Source organism: Rhododendron vialii, chromosome 6a, assembly GCF_030253575.1.
Source record: "Rhododendron vialii isolate Sample 1 chromosome 6a, ASM3025357v1".
Classification (NCBI taxonomy): domain Eukaryota; kingdom Viridiplantae; phylum Streptophyta; class Magnoliopsida; order Ericales; family Ericaceae; genus Rhododendron; species Rhododendron vialii.
In genome coordinates this window covers 43434940-43460119 of record NC_080562.1, presented here as the reverse complement: position 1 = coordinate 43460119, position 25180 = coordinate 43434940, and the positions used below count along the sequence as shown (strand labels likewise).

The following is a 25180-nucleotide window of genomic DNA, read 5'->3' as shown; positions in this document are numbered from 1 at the left end:
ACAAATTTGGTAAAGTACAGGACTCCATTGGCAGCTCAATAAATGAAAAATACTCATTGGAACCAACATACAAGATAATAGTAAATCTGGAAATAATAATAGGTCATTTCCGTAACTTTAGTCGGTGGCGAACCCAGAAATTTATGTTAGTGGGGGCACAGTGTACTTACAAAAATTTTAGTGAATTTCATCAAGAAAATGTAGTGAATTTCATCCATCACTTTTAGTAGCTATGTTATTATTTCTTTCAAGTGAACTTACAAAAAAAAAAATCATTATAATTAATTAAGTGTAATGGCTTATACTAATTTATATTTTGTAACTGAAGACATAAGTCAGTCACATTATGAGAAGTAGAATGGCGTGTATGGAGAAAATAAAGGTGTAAAGTTTATTGAACTAAAAAGAAGCTTAATTTTCTGTCAAAAAAAAAAAGAAGCTTAATAAATGTTTACCTAAAAAAGTAGTGTAATTTTAGAGGACAATATCATAATTTTAAGACTTTATTAGAATGATACCGAAGTTATTTGAAAAAGTTAAACCTCAAGGATTTGATTTGGCGGTCAAAGCCTAAGATTTAGAAGTTTGTTTCTTCTTACAATCTTATGTTATGTTTGAAAAATTCCAGGTGGCCCAAGGGGTGTTTTGGCAGATCAAAAAAATAAAAATATCTCAAGAGAGTCGGTCCCAACAGCAGTGAATGGTGAGTTTCGTCCCAGAAGTGCGCATAAACTGGTCCAAATATTCTGAAAAATAAAAGAAAAAAATATTTGGAGAATTGAGTCCAGGCACATGCCCCCTGGGAGGGGACGCTTAATGGGTCCGCTCCCAACTTTACCTAATGAAGATTTACCAAAAAAATATAAATTAGTACGTGGAGAAAAGTGTTTTGGTAGTTTAAATGATGGGAAAAAAAAACGTCAGTCATCAGCAATCATCTAAAAGGTTTGGAGAGTAAAAAACTTCATCGATAACAATTTATAACAAGTAACAGATTTAACACTTGATGACACAGAATGAAGGAAAGAAGAAGTTCTTGAATCACAATAAGATGACACGAGCCTTATTTTCAACTTGTCAATAAAAATATTCGTATGATGCAGGTCTGTTAGGCCACTGGCACTCAAAACTGCTTTGCTCAAACAAGCCTCCGATTAATCGAATAGTTATACATCAAGATACAATTTGAGCTCCGTTCGAGAAAAATCAACTTGTTTGGGATACTAAAGTTACGCATATCACATTCTAGAGACACATGAGCACAAGACATATGTCTCTAAGGGAGAATACCTTCTGTCTTCACATAATACCCAGCTATTGCAAGCAAAATGACGAGTATAACTATCCACAAGCTGAATCCTGCACACACACAAAAAAAGGGGTAATACAACCAAGTAAAATTGACTGTTTTATTAGATTGTAACTCTTTCGGTTGTCACTCTATAAAAATGAACAAGGTGGGAGGAACCTAATTGGAAAAAAGAGAGAGACCTTCATATATTTCCGTCATTCAAAAAACCACTTACCAAAGTTTGAAGTGAGATAAGATGGATAAGCTTCTGGTTATAAGAATTGTGGCCATGGTCCAGGCTCTAGAAAATTTTCTATTTGCGTTACATTTCAACTGATATTCTTATAGACCTATTTCCTCACTGTTTTTTTTCATTTTTGGAGACCTTTATTCTTACTTGCCACTAGGAAGGATTCCCGTTAATTTCATATCCTATTTGACATGTTATATTTGGAATCCAGATCTACCTCCTGCTTTGAAAAAGGAACAACGTTTCTCTGTCAATGTCCGTTTAACTTAGCCCTAGACTGGTTGGTCAGCTAGACCACAAAAAAAATAGGAAAATACACGAGACATGGTAGTGTCTAATATAAATACATTGAAACACTAGCCATAACAATGAAAATGTTTAAAAGATGTTCAAAGAAAAAAAACGATGAAATTGTGTTAGCACAGCTGATGGATACGAATCATAGCCTAGAACCAGATTCTAGCCTGTGGCTGGTTTTCAAAGCTGTAAAGCCGGGTAAATCATTTAGAAGATGGTAAGAGAGGATATCAATACACCTTAATTCTCCTGTATCATTAAATTAAATGTAGTACATACCATTTTTCTTGGCATCCTTGATTACAGTCACCCTTGCACTTGAATCCAAGGATGCAGAGACCAAAGCCCTGTACATAAAAGCCACGTGATTCTGGATCAACAACATAATTAATAGACTGCACCAACAAATGCAGCATAAGACTGAGTAACAATATATGGATAAGGACTAGTATTAAGACCTTGAATCTTCGGAGAACATCAAAGCAGTTACAAGGCCGAGGTGTGCTTTCCTAACCACATTCTGGACGTGCATATTGGCAGAATTTATAATCAAAACATCACCTTGAATTGTTCCTCTGCATTTATATCAAAATGGAAACAAAAGTTAAGCACTTGCAAAAATATGTGAAATTGTGAACAGAGGTTGTAAATGAAAAACTGATGTGGCTCAACTCTCTCTTTTATTTAATAGAGGAGATGATGACAGGGACTCACAAGCAGTAGTCGTTGATACTAATGCAATTAGCTGGTCTACTACTTGTCCTCTTGTTACTATTGAAAGAAAAGGCTCAACTTCTAATATTTTGAGGTGTTCCTCTTACCTTCAAGTAATAGAGGAAGACTCTTATGGGAAGGATCTAACTGAAAGAATCTTACCTTGACTCTCCCAAAATGGGAGATTCTTACGAAGGTAATCTTGTTATTATCCTTACAACACTTTTTAGTTAAAGAAAGCTAATTTTCAGGTGATTCGAGTCCCAATTCTTAGTCTCCAAGTGTAATATTCCATGTCTCAAGAACCTAAAACAAATTAACCACAGAATTATTACACTGCAAGGAGCTTTCCATCAGCTGAAACATTAAATGCGCAAACTGGGTCTCGAACAACTTGCTTTGTGCTCACTCTCTTCCACGAAGAAGTCTCCCATCTGACAATACTTCCACCTTGACCTATACAAGCAAAAGGTACTTCATGAGGTTTTTGGTTCATAAAATTTACATAAACTGAAGTAACTTTCTTTATAAACAAAAAGTGGCAGGCATTGGGTCCTAAAAAGCACCTCGCATTGAAGTAATATAGAGAACTGGATTCTTGTCACTACGTGAAAACCTGCAGAAGCCAAAAACCTCATCCTGGAAAGGAGCAACAGATGGTGTTACTTACACAACAAGAAAGAAACATAAAGTTAGCTTCTTGTTCAAATAGTTCCTTGCAAATTTGATTTAAATGCACATACAAGTTTGTGTGCTTTCATATTTTTACTTTTTAATGTAAAGGATAGTCCATTTTTTGATAAGCAGTATTATTATTTTTTTCATTGGTTTTCATCACAGGGCCTATAATCCGATCATTCAGTTTCCAACCAATGAAGGATCAAGTATTTTGACATATCACGTAAGTCCGTAAAGGTATTCTATTCACAAATGCCTAATAAAAACAAGAAGATATTGAGGTGAGATATAAAAAAAATCCAAGGATCCTGCCACTCAATCAAATGTTTGTATGAATTAGTTCATATACATGGTTGGAAGAACAAGTTGTTGCTCACTTGTTCCTTTGGCAAAGAAGCTACCAGCTTCGAAGATGTTACATCCCAAACCCTACCAGGGCCACCACTTCCTACTGACACCAGAAACTTGCCATCAGGGCTGCACGACGTTACCAACATCAACTGTAAGCAATTGTACATTACAAATCTAGAACTTTTCGACAATGAGAATCAAAAGTAGAAATTTAATTTATTGAAGCTATGACTGTGAACCTGAAATCTAAATCCTTCACAGAGGCATGAGAATTAGCTTCATCAAGAATAATTTCCATGCTAGGCCACTTGAAAACCCTCAACTTTCCATCCTGTACTGCACCAAAAATAAGATCATCAAATAACATAATAATCTGCAAAAAGATGCCATTTTGCCTATACTTTTAAACATTACTGTCTCCGAAAGCAGAGGACTGTAGATAGCAATATAAGGTCTGTGTGTGTGCGTGTGCATTCTCTGTGTGTATGTGCGCGCAAGTGCACGGATATAGCCATATAGGTGCATTTCAAATAAAAATCTAGACAGCAGCAGTTCTTTCAACAGTTTGAAACTTAGGCAAGAGCCGCAAGACGGCAGCAGTTCTTCTCGTGCACAATTATTGTGAAGGAATGCCTTTTCCATCTTTTACCCCAATGATGTCAGGTGTCTTCGGATTGGCAGTTCCTTGATAACTTGACCTTCTTTCGTGTCAAACGAGATTCTCCCACCATATGAAAATTCAATTAAAAGGTTCACATCCTATAACTGTCCAATCTTACAGCGCAGGATGTGGACTTGTTATAGTGGAGCAGAAGCATCACATATTTAAAAGGAGTCTTCCACTTAAGGGGCCGAAGGGTAAAAATTTCAACACTCACCAGCATCAAACAAATCTTTTGGCTTGCAGAGTCCAGGCTCTAGTTGTCGTTGATTAAAAAAGTCATGATGAAATCCCATGGTACAAGTTGTGTGTGGCTTGAATAGCGCTAAGTAGAGGGTAACACTAAGGGAAATCCCAACTTAAGAGAACGACACAACCTAAACCATTAACATATACTCCATTCAAAAAAACAAAACAAATAGTTACTATCTTGTGTTTTCGTCTAGTTCTATATACTAAAAGAGTTATCCACTTAACTTCCATCTAGCAAGTACGTCATCGCAAAAACTATAAGAGGGTCATATTTCTTGGGTAAAACCCAATTATGCAATGTAGATTTGATTTTCCACACTCCAAGATGTCGCATTCGCTATCATGCAGCAAGCACATTCTGAAATAGTAGAAAAATGGGGAAAAATAGATTTCTACCTCGCCTCCTAGAGCAAGAACAGAACCATCATAGTTAAATTTCAACGCCAATTGTTGCCCTACGTCTTCCAGTTCATCGATGACTCTGTCCGACAGTATTAGGCCCAGTTCCAGAACATCAGTGCTCACTGTTTCCCATTCGAAGTATCTACATAAATTTAACACAAAAGATAAAAGGCACAAAAATAACATTAGAACCCTAGACAATTTATAAGAACAACACGAACATAGGATCAAATTCAAAAGATGTATTCACCATCAAAAAACTGTGTTTATGTACCACTTCCACTTACAAGTATGGACCCTTGTAAATTCACTGTGGTTCTTTAATTAGGATATAAGACAGTTCTAAGCATATTTGGTCCTTTGAATAGGAACTTCTACTCAGGTAGAAAAGCGAAAAAGAAAACTACAGAACTTAGAAAACTAGAATTTGTTATTGGAATGACAGGTGCATCTAGCATACATCACATTCCCATCACCGCACCATACATATGCAACAGCACTATCTTATTCGCATGATTAACCCATGCATATCTCATCACACAAATAGATGGAAATAAATGCCCAAAGGTATCATTACCCAACTGCACGGCATATCAATCATATCAAAGATGAAATCTCCTAGCATCCTCAAGAAAAATGGCTTATCTACATTGGCCACTTTTACGTAGCTTTTGGTTCACATACATGCACTCAACAAAGTTTGCTGACCAATGCTGTCAGAGTTAGGGATAAACAAGGTGAAAATACTCCCTTTGGCATCTGATAAATGGGAGATTTGTAACAGAGACTAAAATTGAATGCATTGACTATCAAGTCCATAGTTCCTCTCAAGCAAGAAATAAATTTGCAGTCTTTTTGGATACCTAAGTCCCTTAATAAAAAAACGGGAACAGAGAAGTACCTGCAATTATTTGGCAAGGAACAGATAACACCGTCTCCTCCAGGGTGGACAGCCATTCTGTAAGGCAAATCAGTACCAGTTCCAAGCCTTGCCACCTAAAACAAAAGATAACCATATGAATAAATTTGTCATCATAAGAAGCCAAAACTCTAAATCATAAGGAGACTGCAAATGGGGTTCACATTACGAAATAAAAGGTTGTCTTAAGACTCTTAACACATTTCCAACTCTGGGGAATGGGTTTTTTAGACAAACATGAAAGACTAAGTCATTACACAGTTTCAAAAAAAGTGAAATTGAGCGGTAAGACACAATAAACAGAGTCCCCAGAACTGTTCAAGTTCTAAAATAAAAAAACACAAAATCAACCAAGTCATGACAGAGAGACTACACATGGGAAGCCTAAGAAAGACTAGTTTGACACATAAGGTAGGTCTTTTTGAACTCGCCCTCATCAAGTCCAACTGTGCTATGGTAAGGTCTGGATTGCTAGTGTGCTACTCTATTGCATATTGCCTATCTACTACTACCTAATCACTCTGCGTATTTGTACCAAATAAACAAACGAATAAGAGTTCTTCTAATGGCGTCGACTGGTACTGTAATCAACACTATGAACTGGTGTTCCTGTACAACATGATGTCATCAGCAACTTTTTGATCGTATAACCATTCGCTGTTGACACCAACCAAACAAATGACAGCGAGGTCTGTACCACATCAAATATTCCAACCTGTCGAAACAAAATTTCGATCGAAAATCAATCGGTATGAGCTTAAATTACTCAACATTAGCGGGTTTGTATGTTATAGAGATGAAAAAAGAAAAGATGTTCAGCCAGCTTTCGAATTTCACATACATGGACATCGTTAAACACTTAAAGCAAAGGAATTGTATACCTAGATGTGTGTACATAGGTGTTGTTTGATAACCGAGACTTACAGGGTGATCGGAGAGGGAATTGGAGGCGAAATCGAAGCGGGCGAGGAGGAGGGCGTTGGGGATGCCGCTGCGACCTTCGCCGCCGCCTCCGGCAAATAGTACCAGAGAGTAATCGTCCGAGATCGAGGGAGATCCGTCTCCAGAGGATTCATCTCCTTGTTCGGGAGGTGGTAGTGGTGTGGGGTTGGGTTCAGATCTGATGGCGGTGGGGGGGACCCAGGACGCTCCGTAGAATGGGACGCCGTACTTCTTGCAGTTCGCATCAGCGTCAGCCATCTCTCTCTCTGGTCTTAGCGTGCGTTTCGTCTGGGGCTCCGGCAGTGTCAGCTGACGGACTTTAGAGAGGGATCCGGATGAGAATCTACTACGCCGTAGGAGTATTTTTTTTGAGAATTACTCTAACTTTTATACGGTTTTGCTGCAAACACGCTGTTTACGGCCAACAGATGAGAAGTTGCCACGTCGAAGGTCTGGTCCCGTCAAATCCGGACCCGATTGGGTCCTTAGAACCCGTTCCAGAAATGAATATAAATACTTATTAAAATAAGAAGGTAATTTCAAATTTAAAATTATATATTTACGTAAATAATTTTTTTATAATATAAATTTTGTTTGATAGATGATCTTTAATACGATGCAAAAAAAATTTAAAAATTATTTTTTATTTATATTATTTTTAAATTTAAAAATATAAAATAAATACTTATTTTTTAAAAAGTTATTCCGAAACGGAGCCTTGATACAAGTCTCAACGAAATCGGAGGACTGGTTCGTGAACGCGAGGCATGGGTCGTCGTCTAATAGGGGGTTTTCCGAGTCGGCGTAGGTTAATTGCTTGTTAGGGTTGGACGACAGCGACGTTTTTTGGGGAACTCCAGCTCGGCTCCGGTGACGGCGGCGGGGAAGGACGCGGAGGGGGAAAAGGAGGAGGTGGGGAAGATGGAGTGAGCATTCATTCGGCGCCGGAATCGCCGATGCGGGTCGACATCGCTGGCGATAAAGAGCACGGAAAACCAGATTGGTTATGCGCGGAAGGGGAAGAATATGATAGGATAAAGTGGGTGCATGTGTGTTTCCAAAAATAAAAAGCTCACATCTTAACGACGTGTCAAATTCTAATTCGTCGGCTGCAAACATGGTGTTTGCAACACAACCGTAAGTAAAAGTTATTCTCGTTTTTTTTCTTATAATCTCGTTCCGGGAAAATGAGTACTACTTATTTTTTGAATTAAATGTGATGTATTATAAGAGAATGACTTATCTAATAAAATATGAAATACGTATTTAAAAAATAAAAAACTTAGCGGAACAGAGCTTATTCAAATGTTCAATTAACTTTTACGCACCTCGACTAATCTTAGGATCAATCCCATCGTATATTCATTTATGTCTCCATTTTGGAGAAATATATAACTCCAACATGTTATCTCTAAATGAGGAAAAATATAGGAAAAAGGAAAAGAAAATCATCATTTTATATGAACTTTTTCAAATTTTTGGTCTATATTTTTATATTTTTTAATTTTCTTTCTTCAAGACAAAAAAAAAAATGATGTGAAAATCATACCTCAATTTTGTAGGAACTGAGCAAAAACAACCAAAAACACTATCGTGATGCATTTTAATAGTTTGTTCAAATTCAAAATTTGGAAGAAATTGAGATATATATATTACGGGTTTGAGATGTTCTAAAATTATAAATATCCAATGCTTTTCACTGTTCATTATTTAGTTAATTTGTTTCGTTGGTGCAATAACTTACGTGATTATTATTGTATTGAAAAGAAATTGATAGTCTTCATTTGCTTTGTCCATCTAGTTTAGACGCAGATCCTTATACGACCCGCTTTGATGATCAGAATCATTCATTTTTCGATATTATCAATATGTCCATCAAGTATCAATCAACACATGATCACAACATGTGTATATTCAAATGAATGAGTTTTGATCTAGCGTGTCAATCTAATATTCATGAATGTGTTCAAATAATACTATGGCATCCGGACAACATAGAATTTCTTAGGATTAATGTACTCGACAAGTTTTTAAAGATAAGCCGTCCTGATTTACCAAAATTGGCAATAGGGTCACAAAAGAGCAAAATTGTGTAGTCTAGTCCATTTGAATGGACTCGTAACAATCCCATGGAAAATGTGTTCACTTTTGTTCATTAGTTTAAACAGGTTTGTTTCAAAGAAAAAAATATTGTTACAATTATACTCCAAATTAAATGGTTTTGACTAAAGGTATTAACTATATCAATCCGAACATGACAATATGCGGGGCGGTTCCGGGGATATCTAAAATAACACCCCAAATCTCAATCTTTCCTTAATATTATAGTCGTCCGGGCATACTCCTTTGACATTATACAAGAGTATCTTTCCTTATATATTAACATGCACTAATGAAATATATGCACAAGAATTTGATTTCCAAGCTTTGATTAACTTAGTAATTTTTCCATTCACACTAAAAACCTCCAGGGATATGTCCTTGTCTATACTTCCATCTTCAGTTGATTGCCCTTTCAATTATTTCCCCATTTAAGTTGGTTTCATTCAAAAGGGAATTTGAATTCCTTAACCAAGCTTTGATTTCCTTAACCAAACAGTAATATATGCACGGGAAATTGATTTTCAAGCTTTGATTGCCTTTTAATTCTTTCATTCACACTACAAACCTACAGTAAGAAAAAGAAACTTTTGTGCAAAAACAATTTTTCAAAAAACAGCTTTTGTGTAGAAACAATTTTTGAAAAAAACAGTTTTTGAAATTAACTTTTTGAAAATATTGTCAAGAGAGGGAAGGTTAAGTTTTTGTGTAATGACGGGTGTACTTGATTGAGAATATGTGGGATCCACTAAATTTTGTTATTAGTAAAAGGTTGATAGTTTTAAATATCCAATAGCCAAAATTTGGTTAGTGGCTAACAGGTTGCTAAGTTTGGTTATTCCGCAAGTGGAGTGAAGTACAGTTGGTGTCTACCTAATACTCCCATGCACATGGGCATGGTTCGATTCTCGTAAGCACTTATCCCCCTCCCCAAATCCCCCAGGAATTATTAACGAATGACAAAAAAAAGTTTGGTTATTCCATTTTGAGCAAACATTGCTAACCGTAACAAAAATGTATCATGACCTTCAAGAGAATTATTGGTGGGCGGGTATGAAACGTGAAATTGCTAAACCGAGCGTTTGGTATGCCAACAAGTGAAGATAGAACATCAACATCCTGCAGGTTTGTTGCAACCTCTTTCTATTCCGGAATAGAAATGGAAACATATTACTATGGATTTTGTCCTAGGATTACCTCGAATCAAAACAAGAAATGATAGTATATGGGTAATCGTGGATAGACTTATTAAATCTACACATTTCTTAGCCGTTAAAAGCACATATTCCTTGGATAAACTTGCTAGCATAAATGTGAATGAAATTGTTCGACTACATGCATGGCGCTCTAGTTTCTATTATTTCAGACAAAGATCCCAGATTTATTTCACGATTTTGGCCTAAAGCGGATCGTTACTGCCGGTATCACTCTACCCACAAATCAAAAACAGAATAGGTAAAACAATTCCGTCGAATGAAAATCGATTGTTTCGATTCCATTCTTAAAAATGGAAAAGAAACATGTAGAAAGTGGGTTCTTCTCGATTTAGCCAATTACAACAGCTCTATTGTCTGGTTGCAAATCTTGAATCGGAATTCAGGAACATTAAATCCGACGTCGGAGCCCAGTTCATAATCACTGTCTCCCGGTTTCAGCATAAATTATGACCAACACATTTGCAATATAATAACCCTTTTTCTCCATAAAACAAAAAATAACTTCGTCAATTGATCAAAAATTGTCACCCCAGATTCGAATAACCTTCTTTGAACAAATACATTTTTCAAGCCTTAATTACATGCAAGGCTTTCCTTTTCACATTTGATATTTGCCATCACTTCCAATTTACTAATGTTGTCCTCCTTCTAAAGCCAAAATTATTTATCAATATTTTTCTCCTCAGGAGCCGGATCGATAGAGAATGCAAATAAAGACAACAAAAAAATTAACAAGGGCAATGCAGCTTATCTCTCAAGATGGATCCATGGTTTGTCGCTGTGTTGCAAGACCATCAAATGTAAATTGAAGTGGCAATCGGATTAGATGAAAAATTAATAGTATGAACAATAACTGAAAAATTGATAGTATGAACAATAACTGAAAAATTGATAGTATGAACAATAACTGAATACTAACAAAGATACTTCCACTAATATCGATCCATAAAAGAATATGGGCGGCGGAAAAGGTGGTAAGCACCATCTCTCACGGTCCAATAAAACCAAAAAATGGCCTGTATGTGACCCCCCGCTATTCTTATCTTACCCACAGTGGTGACTGCTTCTTATGCCAGCCAATTACCTGCATTTACTGAGCGAAAAAGTTTACAGTTTGTGTGCACACCATAATGATTAATTCAAACCAAAATTTAGGAAGAATGGGACGTCTAAACAAGACTTCAGAAAAAAAATACTCTTGGAGTTGGATTTGTTTGACTCTGAAGGAGGCATTTCACTAAGCAAGTACATAAGTTGTGGACTGCAACTTTTTGATTTTGTTTTTATTCAAATTTTTTCCGCCTACGTTTTGGCCAAATTTTTATATATTATGATCCACAACTTATTGTTCACCTCAATCAGCTAGCAACAGGTATGGTTCCACTCCCCCTTCCTAAAAACATCCATCTCTCTCTCTTTCTCTCTCTCTCTCTCTCTCTCTCTAATATTACCTCCGGTTCCATAATAACAGTTTCACTTTCTCTCTCCTACGTCTTTTCAAATCAAAAAATTAACTACTTTCTTGCATAATTTTTCAAATTTTTTCGCATCGTATTAAAGATTTCGATTAGTACTTTAATTTGGTATGAAAAAATTTAAAAAATCATACACGGAAGTAATTGATTTTTTTGATAAAAAATGGCACGATTTTTCAAGTTTGCTTTCAATATGGACGGAGGGAGGCAGTGAGTATATAATATGCCCAATATTTGGTACAAAAATACTGGGTGGGCTTAAAAGGATCTCCATTTCCATCGATCAGCAATCCATTTCTCTCACAAATCTACTTAGGAAGAGGAAAGAATGGGTGTATCACCAACACCATCACTTCTTTGTGCCAGCTTGGCCTTTTACTACTATGTTTCCCTCCTGCTGGCCTCGGTTGAGATTGTTGGAGCTCAAAATGGCACCACCCCTGCTTCCCAAGGTAATGCGGAGGAACTAACAAGCTCTCTCTCTCTCTCTCTCTCTCTCTCTCTCTCTCTCTCTCCATGTTTGGGACATCCCTGCTTGGGTTGCTTGCATGTCTTCTGATTTTAATTCGACTGAATGAAAGAGATGATGAATTTCCTCTCACTTCATTTTCTTTTTGCCACAAAACACAACACTTGTAAACTGATTTCCCATAAAAACAGGAAAAATAAGAAAGGAACACTTTTGGATGGCATCCTACTTCAAATTACGAAAATTAAACTTTCATATTCGAGAGATTCTCCAGTCTATCTTACCTAACTTAAAGCATGGCTTTCTGGTAAAAACCAGAAAGCCCATTTTTCGACTGGGGTTCTTTGTTTGACAAATTTGGACAAGGTTGTTTTGGTCGTATCACATCAATTTCGGATTTACAACTGTTGGATCATCTCTTGAAGATTTCAACTACTATAAATTTTGATACTGAGAGTACTAGACGAGCGGTTTCGTCCTTGAACCAAATTCAGTTTTCAAGACCAAACAAAATTCTAAGAGTTCTTTGCCGAAAAAGATTTTTGGAAGGAGAAATGAGAAGCCTAAAAGTGGACTAGGAGTTGGTTAACGAAGTGCGCGTAAGATGATTCGATTCAGAAAAGTTAAAATAAAATGCTCATAGAGGGGATATTTTCGTGTCTTCTGTTATCTGTGGAAGCTTTTTTGCTATTTGGCCGCCTTGGGTGTGAACAGGTAGATGAAAGGTTGCATGCTCATTTTTCTTATTCTCCAGCATTATTAAATTCTTGGCCGCCTTGGGGTTTTTTTTTTCTTTTTTTTCTCTCTTTTACTTTTGGGTGATTATTGGTCAAATAGTCAACTCCACACCTGCTCCTCAAAATTATTAGTTTCCTTACTCTGAAACTTTCTATGTTTCTTTTGATACTCAACAAATTGGGTCAACATCCAAACTTTAACTCCTTTGACTTGTTTGCGTGGTAGTAATGTTGTTTATATTTTGAAATAAGATTACCATGTTAACTCAAAACTCTTTAACTTTTTTTGGAATTTCTGGCAGTGAGTGCTTTGAACTCCGTCTTTAGCCAATGGGGAATATCCGCAAGACTAAATCAATGGAACATAAGTGGAGAACCATGCAGTGGAGCTGCCATCGACTCTACCAGTATCGAGACCACCAATGGAGATTACAATCCTGGTATCAAATGCGAATGCAATGGGACTGTTTGCCACATTACCCATGTGTAAGTCTTACTAAAAAATACTAGGACTTTTCTCCACGCTTCTTATGTGTTCTGTGTAATGTCTAATTGGTACTTTTTCTTAATAAATGATGTAACTTTGTCTAAGGTGAAAGACATCAATGTAATATGGATTAATTCAGAGTGAGAACAATTAAAGATTGGATGGTAGATAACCTTTTGAGATGGGATGATTATTTGCAATGTAGATCAATTGAGGGGTGATTTGAATGACAACGAATGAGAGAAAACCGTTTGAGCTGGGATGATTTTTGAATTATATTGAGGGTAGTAGAGGAGATACAAGAAGACCAAGGAGAACACGAGTTGAGGCAATAAAAAAAAGGATGGCCGACCCTCTGTAATGACAAGAATATTGGAGTATTATTTATGTTTCATAGCACCAAGTGCAGGAAATCGAGTCTGGCTATCCAAACCCAGTAACTAGTACAACTAGGTGTTGAGTTGAATGTACTGCTCACCAGTTCGTTTTCTATTGGCCGTTAGTGGCAGGAATTCAATTTGAAGTCAAGCTACCATAATTTACTTTTCAGTTGAAGTTAGGACCTTGATTTGTGAGCTTGAGGTCTTAGTACGTTTTTTGAAGTCTTCCACTTACTGCTTGCCTTCTTTACCATTTTTTGACAGCAAAGTCTATGCACTAGATGTTGCTGGAGGAATCCCGGATGAGCTATGGTCTTTGACTTCCCTATCCAGTTTGTATGTTTCCCCACTAGCGTTTTAGTTTCAATTATGCTTCATTTTCCTTCTGCACTATTGTTTTCTGTATGTGAAATGCTATCAAACTGAAACCTTAGAAATTATGATGCAGCTCCTCTCTACATTTCTACATGTGTAATGCATCGTTACATAAACTTTTCCTTGCTATTTCATTCAAAAGTCTCTCACATCAAACAATGCTCTACTAAGTTTCTTCCATATTTTGCAGGAACTTGGCCCAAAATTACCTGACTGGTTCTCTCTCTTTATCCATTGCCAATCTAACTCAAATGCAGTGGCTGTAAGCCACCTTATTTTCTGATTAACATTTTGCGGGTCCTTAACATTTTATCCATGTCTGGCTAGCTTCCTTTAATGTTCTGACACCTCCTTTAATGTTGTCAGGAGCCTGGGGATTAATGCACTATCGGGGGAGGTTACGAAGGAACTTGGAAAACTGACTAATCTGTTATCATTGTATGTTATTCTTGATTTTTACATCTTTATGTGGCAACTTCATGTTTAAGTTTTCTATTGACTTCAATGCAACTTGATGCCAACGAGTACGAGTCCGCCAAAGTGTATTCATCTTGTGTCAACAACCGTGTCGTCACAATAACATTTTGTAGTTGTGGATTTGTTCTTATAGAAATCAGCTGTTTGGTGCAGTGGTATTCTGATCTTCTTGTTCCTTTGAAAATTTGACTCACTCCTACATATAACTGACAGAGATGGACAAGCCTGTTTTGTGCATAACATTCACATGTTACTTATTTCTACTATTCTGACGTTAACTTGCTAATTTTGCAGGAGCATCAGTTCAAATAACTTCTCTGGCTCTTTGCCATCAGAACTTGGGAATTTGACAAAATTAGAGCAACTGTAAGTGCTGAGACATTCTGCCCTCTTGTTTGATTATCCAGAAGAATGCTTCTTTTCTTGTTGGGCAGCATGCTGGTATTTGATGAAAATGGTACCACAGATTGCCCACTGTGATAACACAAGAATCTTCTTGTACAGCTGGAAGATGTCCCCATCTGCCCACTGCTTAGATTTAGAAGCTCACAAAATACTGTCTTTGACTTCCCTCTACTTACTTCTCTCTACCTGTACCTTCTTTAGCCTGTGCTTCATATCCATAAATTAAACTAATTGGGTGAGATTTTTAGCTGTCTTGACCTTACCTTTGGATGCTGAGGCAATGCACTTGTTATGAGATTGCTATAGAGACTTTTGGAAAAGGGGTTTTTGGGCATTGCTTGGGCCGAGTTTAGTAAAGAGGATACTTTGGTGACGAAAATAATTTCCATCGCCACCCCCTGAGTATATGCTTCAACAAGAATGTAAATTAGAAAGAAACCTCTGGTACAAAAAGTCTAGGAACACAACTTTAGAACAGAACTTTGGACGCAACTATCGAACGGCTCCGGACAAAGTTTTGTTCGAGAGTTGTGTTCCCTAGCGTTGCTCTTCCAGGAATGAAGTATATATTGAACAGCACTAACTGCGAAAGTCTGGTTAGAATACTTCATCTGTGTCAAGACTCCCAACTTAGTTATTTTGTTGAGTGAAACTGAATAGATGATTGAGAAGCGCATATTTGACATAGATGAGCTCTTTTAGGTCACTATTATCGAGACCAGTGATTAAGGCAGTTGCAACTTCTCTACAACTTCCGGAATCCATAATGGAAAATTCTTCTTGTTCTTTTCCAATTTATCTAGAGCGAAGAACTAAAGTAGGAGGTTAATAAAAAGAAAATGTTTATTGCTATCTTGTAAAACTAATCACCATGTATGTATTGTAAATAAGCATGAAAGTCTAACCAAAGTTATAGGAATTGCACCAAACCCAGTTCCTATTAGAGAGACTTCAATAATTTCAGTTTCTTTAAAAGAGAAAAGTTATATCGCTAATAGAAGTGAAGATATGTATATTATAACTGATGGCTACAAAAAATTCTATTTAGAGTAGCCGGCATATAATGTAACGGTAAAGTATCCCTGATGTAGTCTTAAGTTTCTCCTTGTCAACATCAAGAAGTGTAACCTATATAAGGCTGGTGTTACTGTTACATGCAAAAAATTGGAGCATTATACTTATAAAATTATCCATCTTGACAGCTACTTTGATAGTTCTGGAGTTAGTGGAGCTATACCATCTACGATTGCTGCTCTTCAAAACCTGCAAACAGTGTAAGAGCTTTCTGGCTAATCCTTTGTCTTATCTGGTAAACTCAAACATGCTTTTCAAATTAATTGTTTCTGTGATGAAGAAACAATTTTTTGAGGATTTCAGGTGGGCTTCGGACAATGAACTTACTGGCAGCATACCTGAATTCATAGGGAACTGGTCAAAACTTCGCGTCCTGTAAGCTATCTTGAATGCTGTGTCCTCTTTATTTCGACGACAGTACTCTGATCATATTTTTATTTTAAACTAGATATCATGTTAGGTAATTGAGATGATTTTACATATTTAAATATTGTTACTCCATTCAGTAACCTCTAACGCATATTCTGTAAGTTTATTTGTAGGAGGTTGCAAGGAAACTCGTTTGAAGGTCAAATACCAGTATCGTTCTCCAACTTGACCTCGTTGACGGACCTGTGAGTGTCAACTCCTTCAATAGCTTTGTTCATAGTTAGCATATGAATGATGTACTCTTCTCTTTTATGACGTACCTAGTGATTATATAGGAGAATAAGCGATTTATCTAATGGAAGCTCTTCACTGGCATTTTTGAAAGATATGACGTCTCTGAGTACCTTGTAAGGCAATACTGTTATTCTTGACAATCAATTTTGAAATACTTTCATCTTTATGATCCTGTATTTTTGGTTTAACAAAATTAATGTAACCAAGTGGTTTCATGCCTGGCAGAATTCTAAGGAACAACAATGTTTCTGGTTCTATCCCCCCCAATATTGGAGATTTTCAAAGTTTGTCTCAACTGTAAGTTATTGCCATTAAATTTGCGTTGGCTTCCATACATTTCAACCTGTAAGTTTGGCAGTTGATGAAGATGGGGTCAACATCTCTTTGATGTAAACATCTAGATTTTAACGCTTTACAACTAAGTAACGACCATGCTTTGTCTAATTTTCCAGGGATTTGAGCTTTAACAATTTAACTGGACAGATTCCCAATTCTCTCTTCAATTTGAGCTCTCTCTCTTACTTGTAATAAACATTCTCTCTTACTCGTGATAAACATTTTGTGCAATGTTTTTTCTTTTAAAGCATTTAAGAAAATGTGAATCTTTATTACTTGAACTTATTTGTGTATGTTCAGGTTTCTTGGGAATAACAAATTGAACGGATCACTTCCCGCACTAAAGAGTACGTCTCTTCTGAATATGTAAGTAATCTTACATAACCATTTGAAGTTCAATGAGAATGTATGCAAGTGGTACTATTTCGTTTATGGTAACCATTGATCATACCTATATAATAAAGATCTTATCAATTGTGAAGTTTCTAGAATGTGGTTAGATGATTTCAGAAGCATAACCCAACAATTTACAGTCCTATGATTTGCTTACGTATTGATATATGTAAGTTCAGTTTAGGCGAATCATTATGGAGTAAGTTATTTACAACTATTAGATAGCATCATTTGTATTGATAGTTTCTTTGGACATAAAAAGGAAACAAGTAGGATTGTGAGTAAGTCCATTTGTTGACTGGAAAAATTTCTTGTAAATGAGCATTTTGCTACTATGTTTTAGCGTACGAGGAGACATGGATTTACACAAAACAATCTATCCGTTATTAGTAGAATGAAAATCTGGACTAAGCATCCCCATTATGTTTTTTCCTACAGAGATGTGTCATACAACGAATTATCTGGGAGTTTTCCTTCCTGGATTGACGAACAAGGCTTGCAACTGTATGTAAAAGTTTTATGTCTCTCATCTGTTTTTGTTGCAAATTTGTGGTTTACCGTCCAGCATCCAGTAATAGTTTTACTTCCAACTGATTTTATATTTTCCTTACAGTTCCATTTTCTGCATTTTTTTTGAATTCTCAAGACTAATGCTAAGTTTTTCTGGATGTAATATGCAGTAATTTAGTTGCCAATAACTTCACAATTGAAAGTGCAAACAACAGGTGATTCTCTCAGTGCTGAATATTTTTAATGGTATCCTGTTTCTGTTTGAATGCAAAAATTTGTTAGCTTTAGAGAATGTATGATCCGAATAGCAAAAAAAGAGGAAGAAGATAATGCATGATCCTAAATGTGGAGGGAATACTTGTATATTTCACGTGGTGCAGATATGATAAACTGCATTGATCTTGTCTGCATTCTAAAGTTTATTTCCTCACCCACAATTCTGTTTTCATCTCAATGGGATTTACCAGTTAGTTTTTGTATCCGTTACTTCTCTTCAGTGTTCCTGTGTAATGGAACTGGAATTGAGATGAAACTGATTCGCATCTGATTTGCACTTTCTTAAGAATTGCAATATTTTACAATGTGATTAGGGCAATTTTTTTTCCAGAGCTGCAGCAAATTAGGCCTATGTAAGAAGTTATCTAGACAACTTTGGGAAGCATTCTTCCACGGCAACTGTAGATATAGAACATTGCAATGGTGTGAGATTATGAACTCCTCCAGAATCCTGATAAACACAGCTCACACCTTGCATCCAAAAGATATGTGGAGAATCCATGATGCATGTCCTTCAAAACAAGTACTGGAGTAATAACAGTCGAAAGTTTAAACATTGCTGAGTTTCACTCCATCCTTATGTGCAATGACAAAAGATTTGACAGACAGTATCTGATGAATCATTCTACTTTAATGCATTACTTATATGGTAAGTCAACATGCAATAATCAATATCCATTGTTCTTCTGCGTACAGTGTTTTGCCTTCAGGATTGAGCTGTCTTCAAAGGAACTTTCCCTGCCTTCGCAATTCTCCTATTTGTAAGTGCAATTTAGAACCTCCCCTTACCCGTGATTCTGAGATTACACACATCTATTCTTTGATGTTGGAAAGAGAATCTTTTTGAGTTACTGTTCCTTTGAATCATCAAATCATTTTGATTCTACAAGTAGGTCAACTTAGATTGGTTAGTGTTAGCTGACTCAGTGCACAGTGTTGGGCTCTTTTCCTAATTGTTTAGCTTCAGAATAAATGGTGACTTCATGGTGTTAGAGGTCCTCAGTGCCAATTAAGTCCTGTAACATCTGTTCGTTCCCTTGTTATTTGTTATTATGCGCTCTCTACATGTGTATCTGTTATTCGAGGTAGTTTTGTTTGCCTCTTGGTATGTGAGACTGGGCCGAACATGGCATGGGGTGTTACATAGTTGATATAGGTTCGATATTTTGGTTTCTGTCCACTGTTATGTATGTGGTTATGCAAAATCCTTTGTTGTGGTTAATTTGTTTGGAGTCCACTGCATTGGGTTCCATTGTCTTACTACCTTTGAGATTTGAAGACTAGATAGATTCTTTACTGCTCCTTCCCCATTTTTTCTGTTTTTACATCAACAAATGGTTGTTCCTAGTCAATGGCCTATTTTTCGAGTTCCAATCTCTCAATGCCCTTTCCCAATGAAAGGCCTAGAAACCATATTTTTTTCTTCTCTTCTTTCAATGTGACAGTTTTTGTGCGTGTCAGATAAAGTTTCCTATCCTTCTTGTGTCAAAACTTCACATGTAAAATGCATCAACTCAAAGTTTGTCTTTTGAAGTGTAGATTTCTACTTTCTAGAAGTGCATAAAACACATAAGATGCATCACATGATCAACGAGATGTGGCTGATCTTGTTTTTTATTGCACTTTTTTGAACTCCAATCTTATGTATCCCTCTCTCCTGATGGTTTGCAGATTACAACTTTGCGATTAAGTGTGGTGGTCCACAGTTTACATCTAGTAGTCAGATTGTATATATGAGGGATAACGAGACTCTTGGTCCGGCTACATATTATGTGACTAGTACAAACAGGTGGGCTGTAAGTAATGTTGGACGCTTTGGCGAGAACAACAATGCTCAATATTCGAGTTTCTCTTCCTCTCAGTTCACAAATACTTTGGACTCAGAGCTGTTCCAGACAACCCGAATATCACCTGGATCACTAAGATATTACGGGCTTGGGCTTGAGAATGGTAATTACACCGTGACTCTCCAGTTTGCAGAGATAGCATTCATAAATCCCCCAACTTGGAAAAGTCTTGGAAGGCGTGTTTTTGATATATACATACAGGTCAGTGCTGAGTCATCAAAACTGGATTTTAAACCATGATTTTTTTCCGTTTTGTTTCTCTATTAGTCCAAACCATTGTTGCCTCATTTTTGTTCACTTGGACAAGTTTCTCTAGATTTCCACCTCATTAGTGTATTCACAACTTTAAAGTTTGTTATTAGAGTTACTTATAAATAGCAGGGTGGAACGTGCAATAAGCCATCCCCTATTGTTTATCTGCTGGGAATGGTGGACTGGGTTTCATATCCAAAATTTGTTGGTTGTTCACCCATAAGTGATGCTAACTCTTTTATAAAGTGTTGCCACAAGCATCTTGTTTTCCTAATGTGTTCCATTTCCCGTATTCTTTTCTTATATTTGTGGGTACATGGCACCAAGTCCTAAAGACTGAAGGAGACAAGGTGACCTTAGGAGCGAAGGTCGTCATGGCTGAAGGGAAACCCTGAGGCCGGCCTGAAAGGTGGCCCGCTCCTAAGGTTGGTGGCTTACACTTGGGTTAGAGACACGGCCCAAGTCGCTTGGGACCGAAGTAGGAATGTGGAATGGAGGCTTGAGCTCGAGGAATCATCTCAGGGCCTAAACCCCCCTTAGGGGTAAAGACCTCAAACCAGTCTCAGAGAGAGAGGCAGATCTGCTGGCCGAAGGTCAAGCTTCATCGAGATCCGTATTATCCCTACCCACTGAAACCTCTGACATGTCACAATCTTTACCTGCTACCTGACACCTCATATCACTGACCTCTCTCTATGATCTGCCTTGGGCTCTCTCTTCCGCCTTTGAGACCCTGAGCCTTCAGCACTTCGTTGGTCATCCCAGATTACCTCCCGGCCCTTCAGGACATCGGTTTAGCTCACAATACTGCATGAATTCTTTGTCCAAACATTGGATAAAAGAACTGCCACCTTGATTTTCTCAGAATTTTATTTCCATTTCATATATTTTTGCAAAAAGTAGCTTTGTATACCCATCCTTTGGTCTTAAGTCTTTTTTTGGGTTTTTAAGTCATTAACCTCTTCATTCTAGGGAAATCTGGTTTGGAAAGATTTTGACATTAGAAAGGAGGCCAGTGCGGTCCTTTTCCAAGCTGTTCAGAAGGTTTTCCCGGCTCAAGTATCAGAAAACTACCTTGAAATCCATCTATTTTGGGCTGGTAAAGGAACTTGCTGTATACCTGCTCAAGGTACCTATGGACCTTCTATTTCAGCAATCAGTGCCATCCCAGGTAATACATTCCTACATAATTTATGCAAGTTTGCAACAGTTAGTACCCGTTTTCTAACGACTAAGATTTTGGCACAGATTTCATCCCCACTATTAGTAACAACCCTCCAACCAGCAAAAAGAGTAAGACCAGTTTGATTGCGGGGATTGTTGTTCCTGTTGGAGTCCTAAGCTTTCTATCGGTACTTGCGCTATATTGTTTCGTCCAACGCAGAAAAAGGCCAGGATGGGACAATGATGAAGGTGAAAAATACTCAAAAAAACAGTTAGCCCAGTTTGTTATTGGACTATGACTTTTGTCTACTGTTGTAATGGACACTCTTTTTTAATGCCGTTTTAGGATGTATGGGTCCGATGCTGTATATTTGTGTTATTAGTAGCGTCAGGCTTGCTAAAAGCTTTTGGCACTGCCCTTAGTGTCCTGCCCAAAATTAGTATGTTTATAATGTGCATTTTTGCAAATGCTGTGCTATCTTTCACTGACCAATGTGCTACAGAATGATAATGACCATCGTTTAAGCATAATAAATGTGTAAGCTGAGTATTAACTTCCTTGGGTATTCACAAAAAAGGATTTTACTGTACTTGCAGAGCTCCTAGGGATTGAAGCTAGGCCCTACACTTTCAGCTATGCTGAACTAAAGGTTGCAACAGAAGATTTTAATCCTGCAAACAAACTTGGGGAGGGAGGCTTTGGACCCGTTTTTAAGGTAACAATCCTTCTAATAAAAGAAAGGCTTTCGTCAAACAACTTCATATTGCTTTTATGAAATAGCACCAATTGTATGGCACTCTGGCTCCCTTGGATATAACTCTGCCACTTCACCTCTTTTACCCTTTTTATTGTACCATCACATTTTTTGCCATCATTTTTTGTTAACACAAGGCTATGGAAAATACAAATCCTGCTGTTGCAGATGGTTTGCTTAGAACAGTCATTGTTTGATCCATCAAGTTTGCCTTTTCATTGGATCAGAAACCATGGTCGGGACGAGACGATTTATCTCAACATTTTATGATTTCATGTGCTATAGGGAACTCTTAATGATGGGAGGGTTGTTGCTGTCAAACAACTGTCTGTGGCATCCCACCAAGGAAAGAGTCAATTTGTTGCTGAGATCGCTACGATATCTGCTGTTCAACACCGGAATCTTGTGAAATTGTATGGATGCTGCATTGAGGGGGGCAAACGACTTCTTGTTTATGAGTATCATGAAAACAAGAGTCTTGATCAAGCATTGTTTGGTACAGGACAACACCTTTATTGTCAATGTAAATTAAAGTTTCTGTTCATGGTGAATAAGCTACACATTTAACTGTTTGGCATTTGTTAAGCAGGGAAGACAAGTTTGTATCTTAGCTGGCCCATTCGCTTTGATATATGCTTGGGCGTGGCAAGGGGTCTAGCTTATCTTCACGAGGAATCTCGGCTTCGCATTGTTCACAGGGATGTTAAGGCCAGCAATATTCTTCTTGACTCTGATCTCAACCCCAAAATTTCTGATTTCGGTTTGGCCAAACTTTACGATGACAAAATGACGCACATCAGTACTCATGTTGCTGGGACAATGTAAGATTCTCAGCAGTCAATCTACATGTATTCTCCAATTGTTGTTGGCTTCGATATTCTATATTTGTTTGTTTGCTGCTGAGTTTTATGGTTACTGATACAGGGGGTATATTGCACCTGAGTATGCTATGCGTGGGCACCTTACAGAAAAGGCCGACGTGTTTAGCTTTGGTGTTGTAGCTTTGGAGATTGTCAGTGGAAGGCCAAATTCTGACTCAAGCTTGGAAGAAGAAAAGATGTATCTTCTTGAATGGGTATGTTTCACTTTCTTTTAGGCACTAAATAGTTCTTGATCCTTTGAAAAGTTCCAATTGGCTGCACATTTGGTTGTGGGTACAATATGTTTTATGACCATGGTTATTTATTGGGCTGCATCTTTGTATAGTAGTTCTTTAAAAGGAAGGGTCATCCTATCATGAAAACCTTAGGATGTTTTACTTGAGCATCATTTGAAACAAGATAAGTTGTGCATATACTATGGAAAAACTTATAAATCCTGCATATCTTTTGAAATCAATTTCTGATTTTTTTGGTGTTAAAACGTGCATCATTTACAATGAAAATATCTGATCCACTTATCCTCTCACCCAGCCCAAAATGCGCTTCCCACTTCGGTTACATGATTCTTATGACATTCCAATCTTCCCTCCTTTTAGGCTTGGCATGCACATGGAAATGACCGTGAAGTTGAGCTAGTGGATCTTAATTTGTTGGAATTTGACGAGGAAGAAGTAAAACGAGTGATAGGAGTAGCTCTTTTGTGCATCCAGACATGCCCACAACAACGTCCCTCCATGTCGCGTGTAGTGGCCATGCTTTCAGGAGACATTGAAATTGGTGCAGTTACTTCACGGCCTGGATATTTTACCGACTGGAAATTCAATGATAAAACCAGTTTTATGACTACGGATACTCCAAGTGCAGAAAACGAACATAGCCAAGTTGGATCATCAACAAGTGCAAGCATGGCAGCTGTCCAGGACATTCACCGATTAATTTCAGTAGACCAGTCCTCCGAGAGGTCATTGGAGAAGGCTGGTGAAGTTTGTTAGTTTTTGTTAACGCCCCAAGCAAACCAAGGAAGAAACAGAGAATAGTTTAACAAGAATACATGACGAGAGATTTCTTTTCTGTAGAAGGTTATTGTTGTTTTTCGTTTGTTGCTGTTGAGAATTTTAGCTTTATCACCTTTTGTGGCATGTACAGAAAAAAGGATGTTAGAATGTAGTCAAATTCTCTAGTGGTTGGTTTTAAAGTTTTAATAAAGGAATGCCGAGTATCCTGATGGAAAATGATTTTGGCATTCCACTTTTTTATGATAGCACTGCAAAATTTATCTTTTAGCATGTTTTGCTATGTATAATTTTTACACTAATAGACAAATTTTGGAGTGTCATCATAAAAAAGTGGAGTGCCAAAATCATTTGTCTATCCTAATTTATTTGAGATTGGATTTGCAGAAAAGGTGCCAACTCCTTGGAGTTTCCTCGAAACCTAAACTAATGTAAATATAGGGAAATTCGAGAAAAGTCAGCAAGAATCCATAAAACATGTAGAAAAAAAAATAACGAAACCTAAACTAATGTAAATATTGGGAAATTCGAGAAAAGTCATCAAGAATCCATAAAACATGTAGAAACTAAAAGAAATCACTACCCATTTGACGATTTTTAAGAACTCAAAACATCAATTCAGCATGAAAATTCGAAATCAAGTCTTTTTAAGCACTTTCGAAAATCCAACATCATTATTTCTTTGTTTCTTCTCTATAATGGACATATTTATTGTATTGGTTGAGTTGTTGGTTTTGGTTATCTTGTGGACCGTCAATTAACCGAAAAAAATAAAAAGCACTTTGGAAAACAAAATCAAGAAGAATGATTTTGACACTCATGTGTTAAATGTTTACTTTAACGTCATAGAATATTTCAAGATCCGTTCGGATAGGTATATTGGCCGTCTAATAGAATCACATTTTGGAACGCTCCTTCCAAAACATAATATACTGTGGTATTGGTGTTTTTTGATAACGTAGCTCTATTTTATTTTATTTTCAGATAACAGGATGTTCAAGTCCGCTTGCGCATTCTGATAACATAGCTGTTAACTCTCGCCAGATTGTATATGCTATATCATGAATGGTCTAATCCTGTTAATAATTTTAAAGTTAACCTATTCATGACCATTGATCCAAAATTTAATTTTTAATA

At 37.0% G+C, this 25180-nt stretch overlaps 2 protein-coding genes across 7 annotated transcripts; one reads left to right on the top strand and one right to left on the bottom strand.

Moving 5' to 3' along the window:
• Nucleotides 1–1036: 1036 nt before the first annotated feature.
• LOC131330224 (SEC12-like protein 2) lies at nucleotides 1037–7185 on the bottom strand. 2 transcript variants are annotated; one of them, XM_058363726.1, is made up of 10 exons: nucleotides 6740–7185; nucleotides 5798–5892; nucleotides 4891–5038; nucleotides 3821–3912; nucleotides 3608–3707; nucleotides 3119–3191; nucleotides 2888–3002; nucleotides 2297–2413; nucleotides 2118–2185; nucleotides 1037–1359 (listed from the first exon to the last, which is right to left on the bottom strand). In XM_058363726.1, exons 1-10 carry the CDS (start codon nucleotides 7013–7015, stop codon nucleotides 1277–1279), a joined length of 1167 nt encoding a protein of 388 aa, XP_058219709.1. In that variant the 5' UTR covers nucleotides 7016–7185; the 3' UTR covers nucleotides 1037–1276. The 2 variants fall into 2 exon arrangements, with proteins under 2 accessions (XP_058219709.1, XP_058219708.1); XM_058363725.1 differs by having other exon boundaries at nucleotides 2888–3008; nucleotides 6740–7182.
• Nucleotides 7186–11770: 4585 nt separating this feature from the next.
• On the top strand, nucleotides 11771–24257 carry LOC131330219 (probable LRR receptor-like serine/threonine-protein kinase At1g56140). 5 transcript variants are annotated; one of them, XM_058363712.1, is made up of 24 exons: nucleotides 11771–12001; nucleotides 13058–13241; nucleotides 13887–13958; nucleotides 14188–14259; nucleotides 14364–14435; nucleotides 14769–14840; nucleotides 16082–16153; nucleotides 16257–16328; nucleotides 16496–16567; nucleotides 16658–16729; nucleotides 16842–16913; nucleotides 17069–17140; nucleotides 17253–17318; nucleotides 17784–17849; nucleotides 18026–18070; nucleotides 18828–18892; nucleotides 19803–20179; nucleotides 21203–21401; nucleotides 21479–21643; nucleotides 21992–22110; nucleotides 22435–22645; nucleotides 22739–22970; nucleotides 23074–23224; nucleotides 23627–24257. In XM_058363712.1, the coding sequence occupies exons 1-24, from the start codon at nucleotides 11878–11880 to the stop codon at nucleotides 24020–24022; spliced, it is 3120 nt and encodes a 1039-aa protein (XP_058219695.1). In that variant the 5' UTR covers nucleotides 11771–11877; the 3' UTR covers nucleotides 24023–24257. The 5 variants fall into 5 exon arrangements, with proteins under 5 accessions (XP_058219695.1, XP_058219694.1, XP_058219697.1 ...); XM_058363711.1 differs by having other exon boundaries at nucleotides 22736–22970; XM_058363714.1 differs by lacking the exon at nucleotides 14188–14259 and having other exon boundaries at nucleotides 22736–22970.
• Nucleotides 24258–25180: the final 923 nt, after the last annotated feature.

Excerpts from the sequence above, each read along its gene's own strand:
- LOC131330224 (XM_058363725.1), bottom strand. The coding sequence starts at position 7,015 with ATGGCTGACGCTGATGCGAACTGCAAGAAGTACGGCGTCCCATTCTAC. Across the intron at positions 5,039-5,797 it reads TCCTTGCCAAATAATTGCAG|ATACTTCGAATGGGAAACAG; the intron begins GTACTTCTCTGT and ends AAATTTATGTAG. Across the intron at positions 3,009-3,118 it reads CTATATTACTTCAATGCGAG|GTCAAGGTGGAAGTATTGTC; the intron begins GTGCTTTTTAGG and ends TTGCTTGTATAG.
- LOC131330219 (XM_058363711.1), top strand. The coding sequence starts at position 11,878 with ATGGGTGTATCACCAACACCATCACTTCTTTGTGCCAGCTTGGCCTTT. Across the intron at positions 18,071-18,827 it reads ATTGAAAGTGCAAACAACAG|TGTTTTGCCTTCAGGATTGA; the intron begins GTGATTCTCTCA and ends TTCTGCGTACAG. Across the intron at positions 22,646-22,735 it reads TCTTGATCAAGCATTGTTTG|CAGGGAAGACAAGTTTGTAT; the intron begins GTACAGGACAAC and ends GCATTTGTTAAG.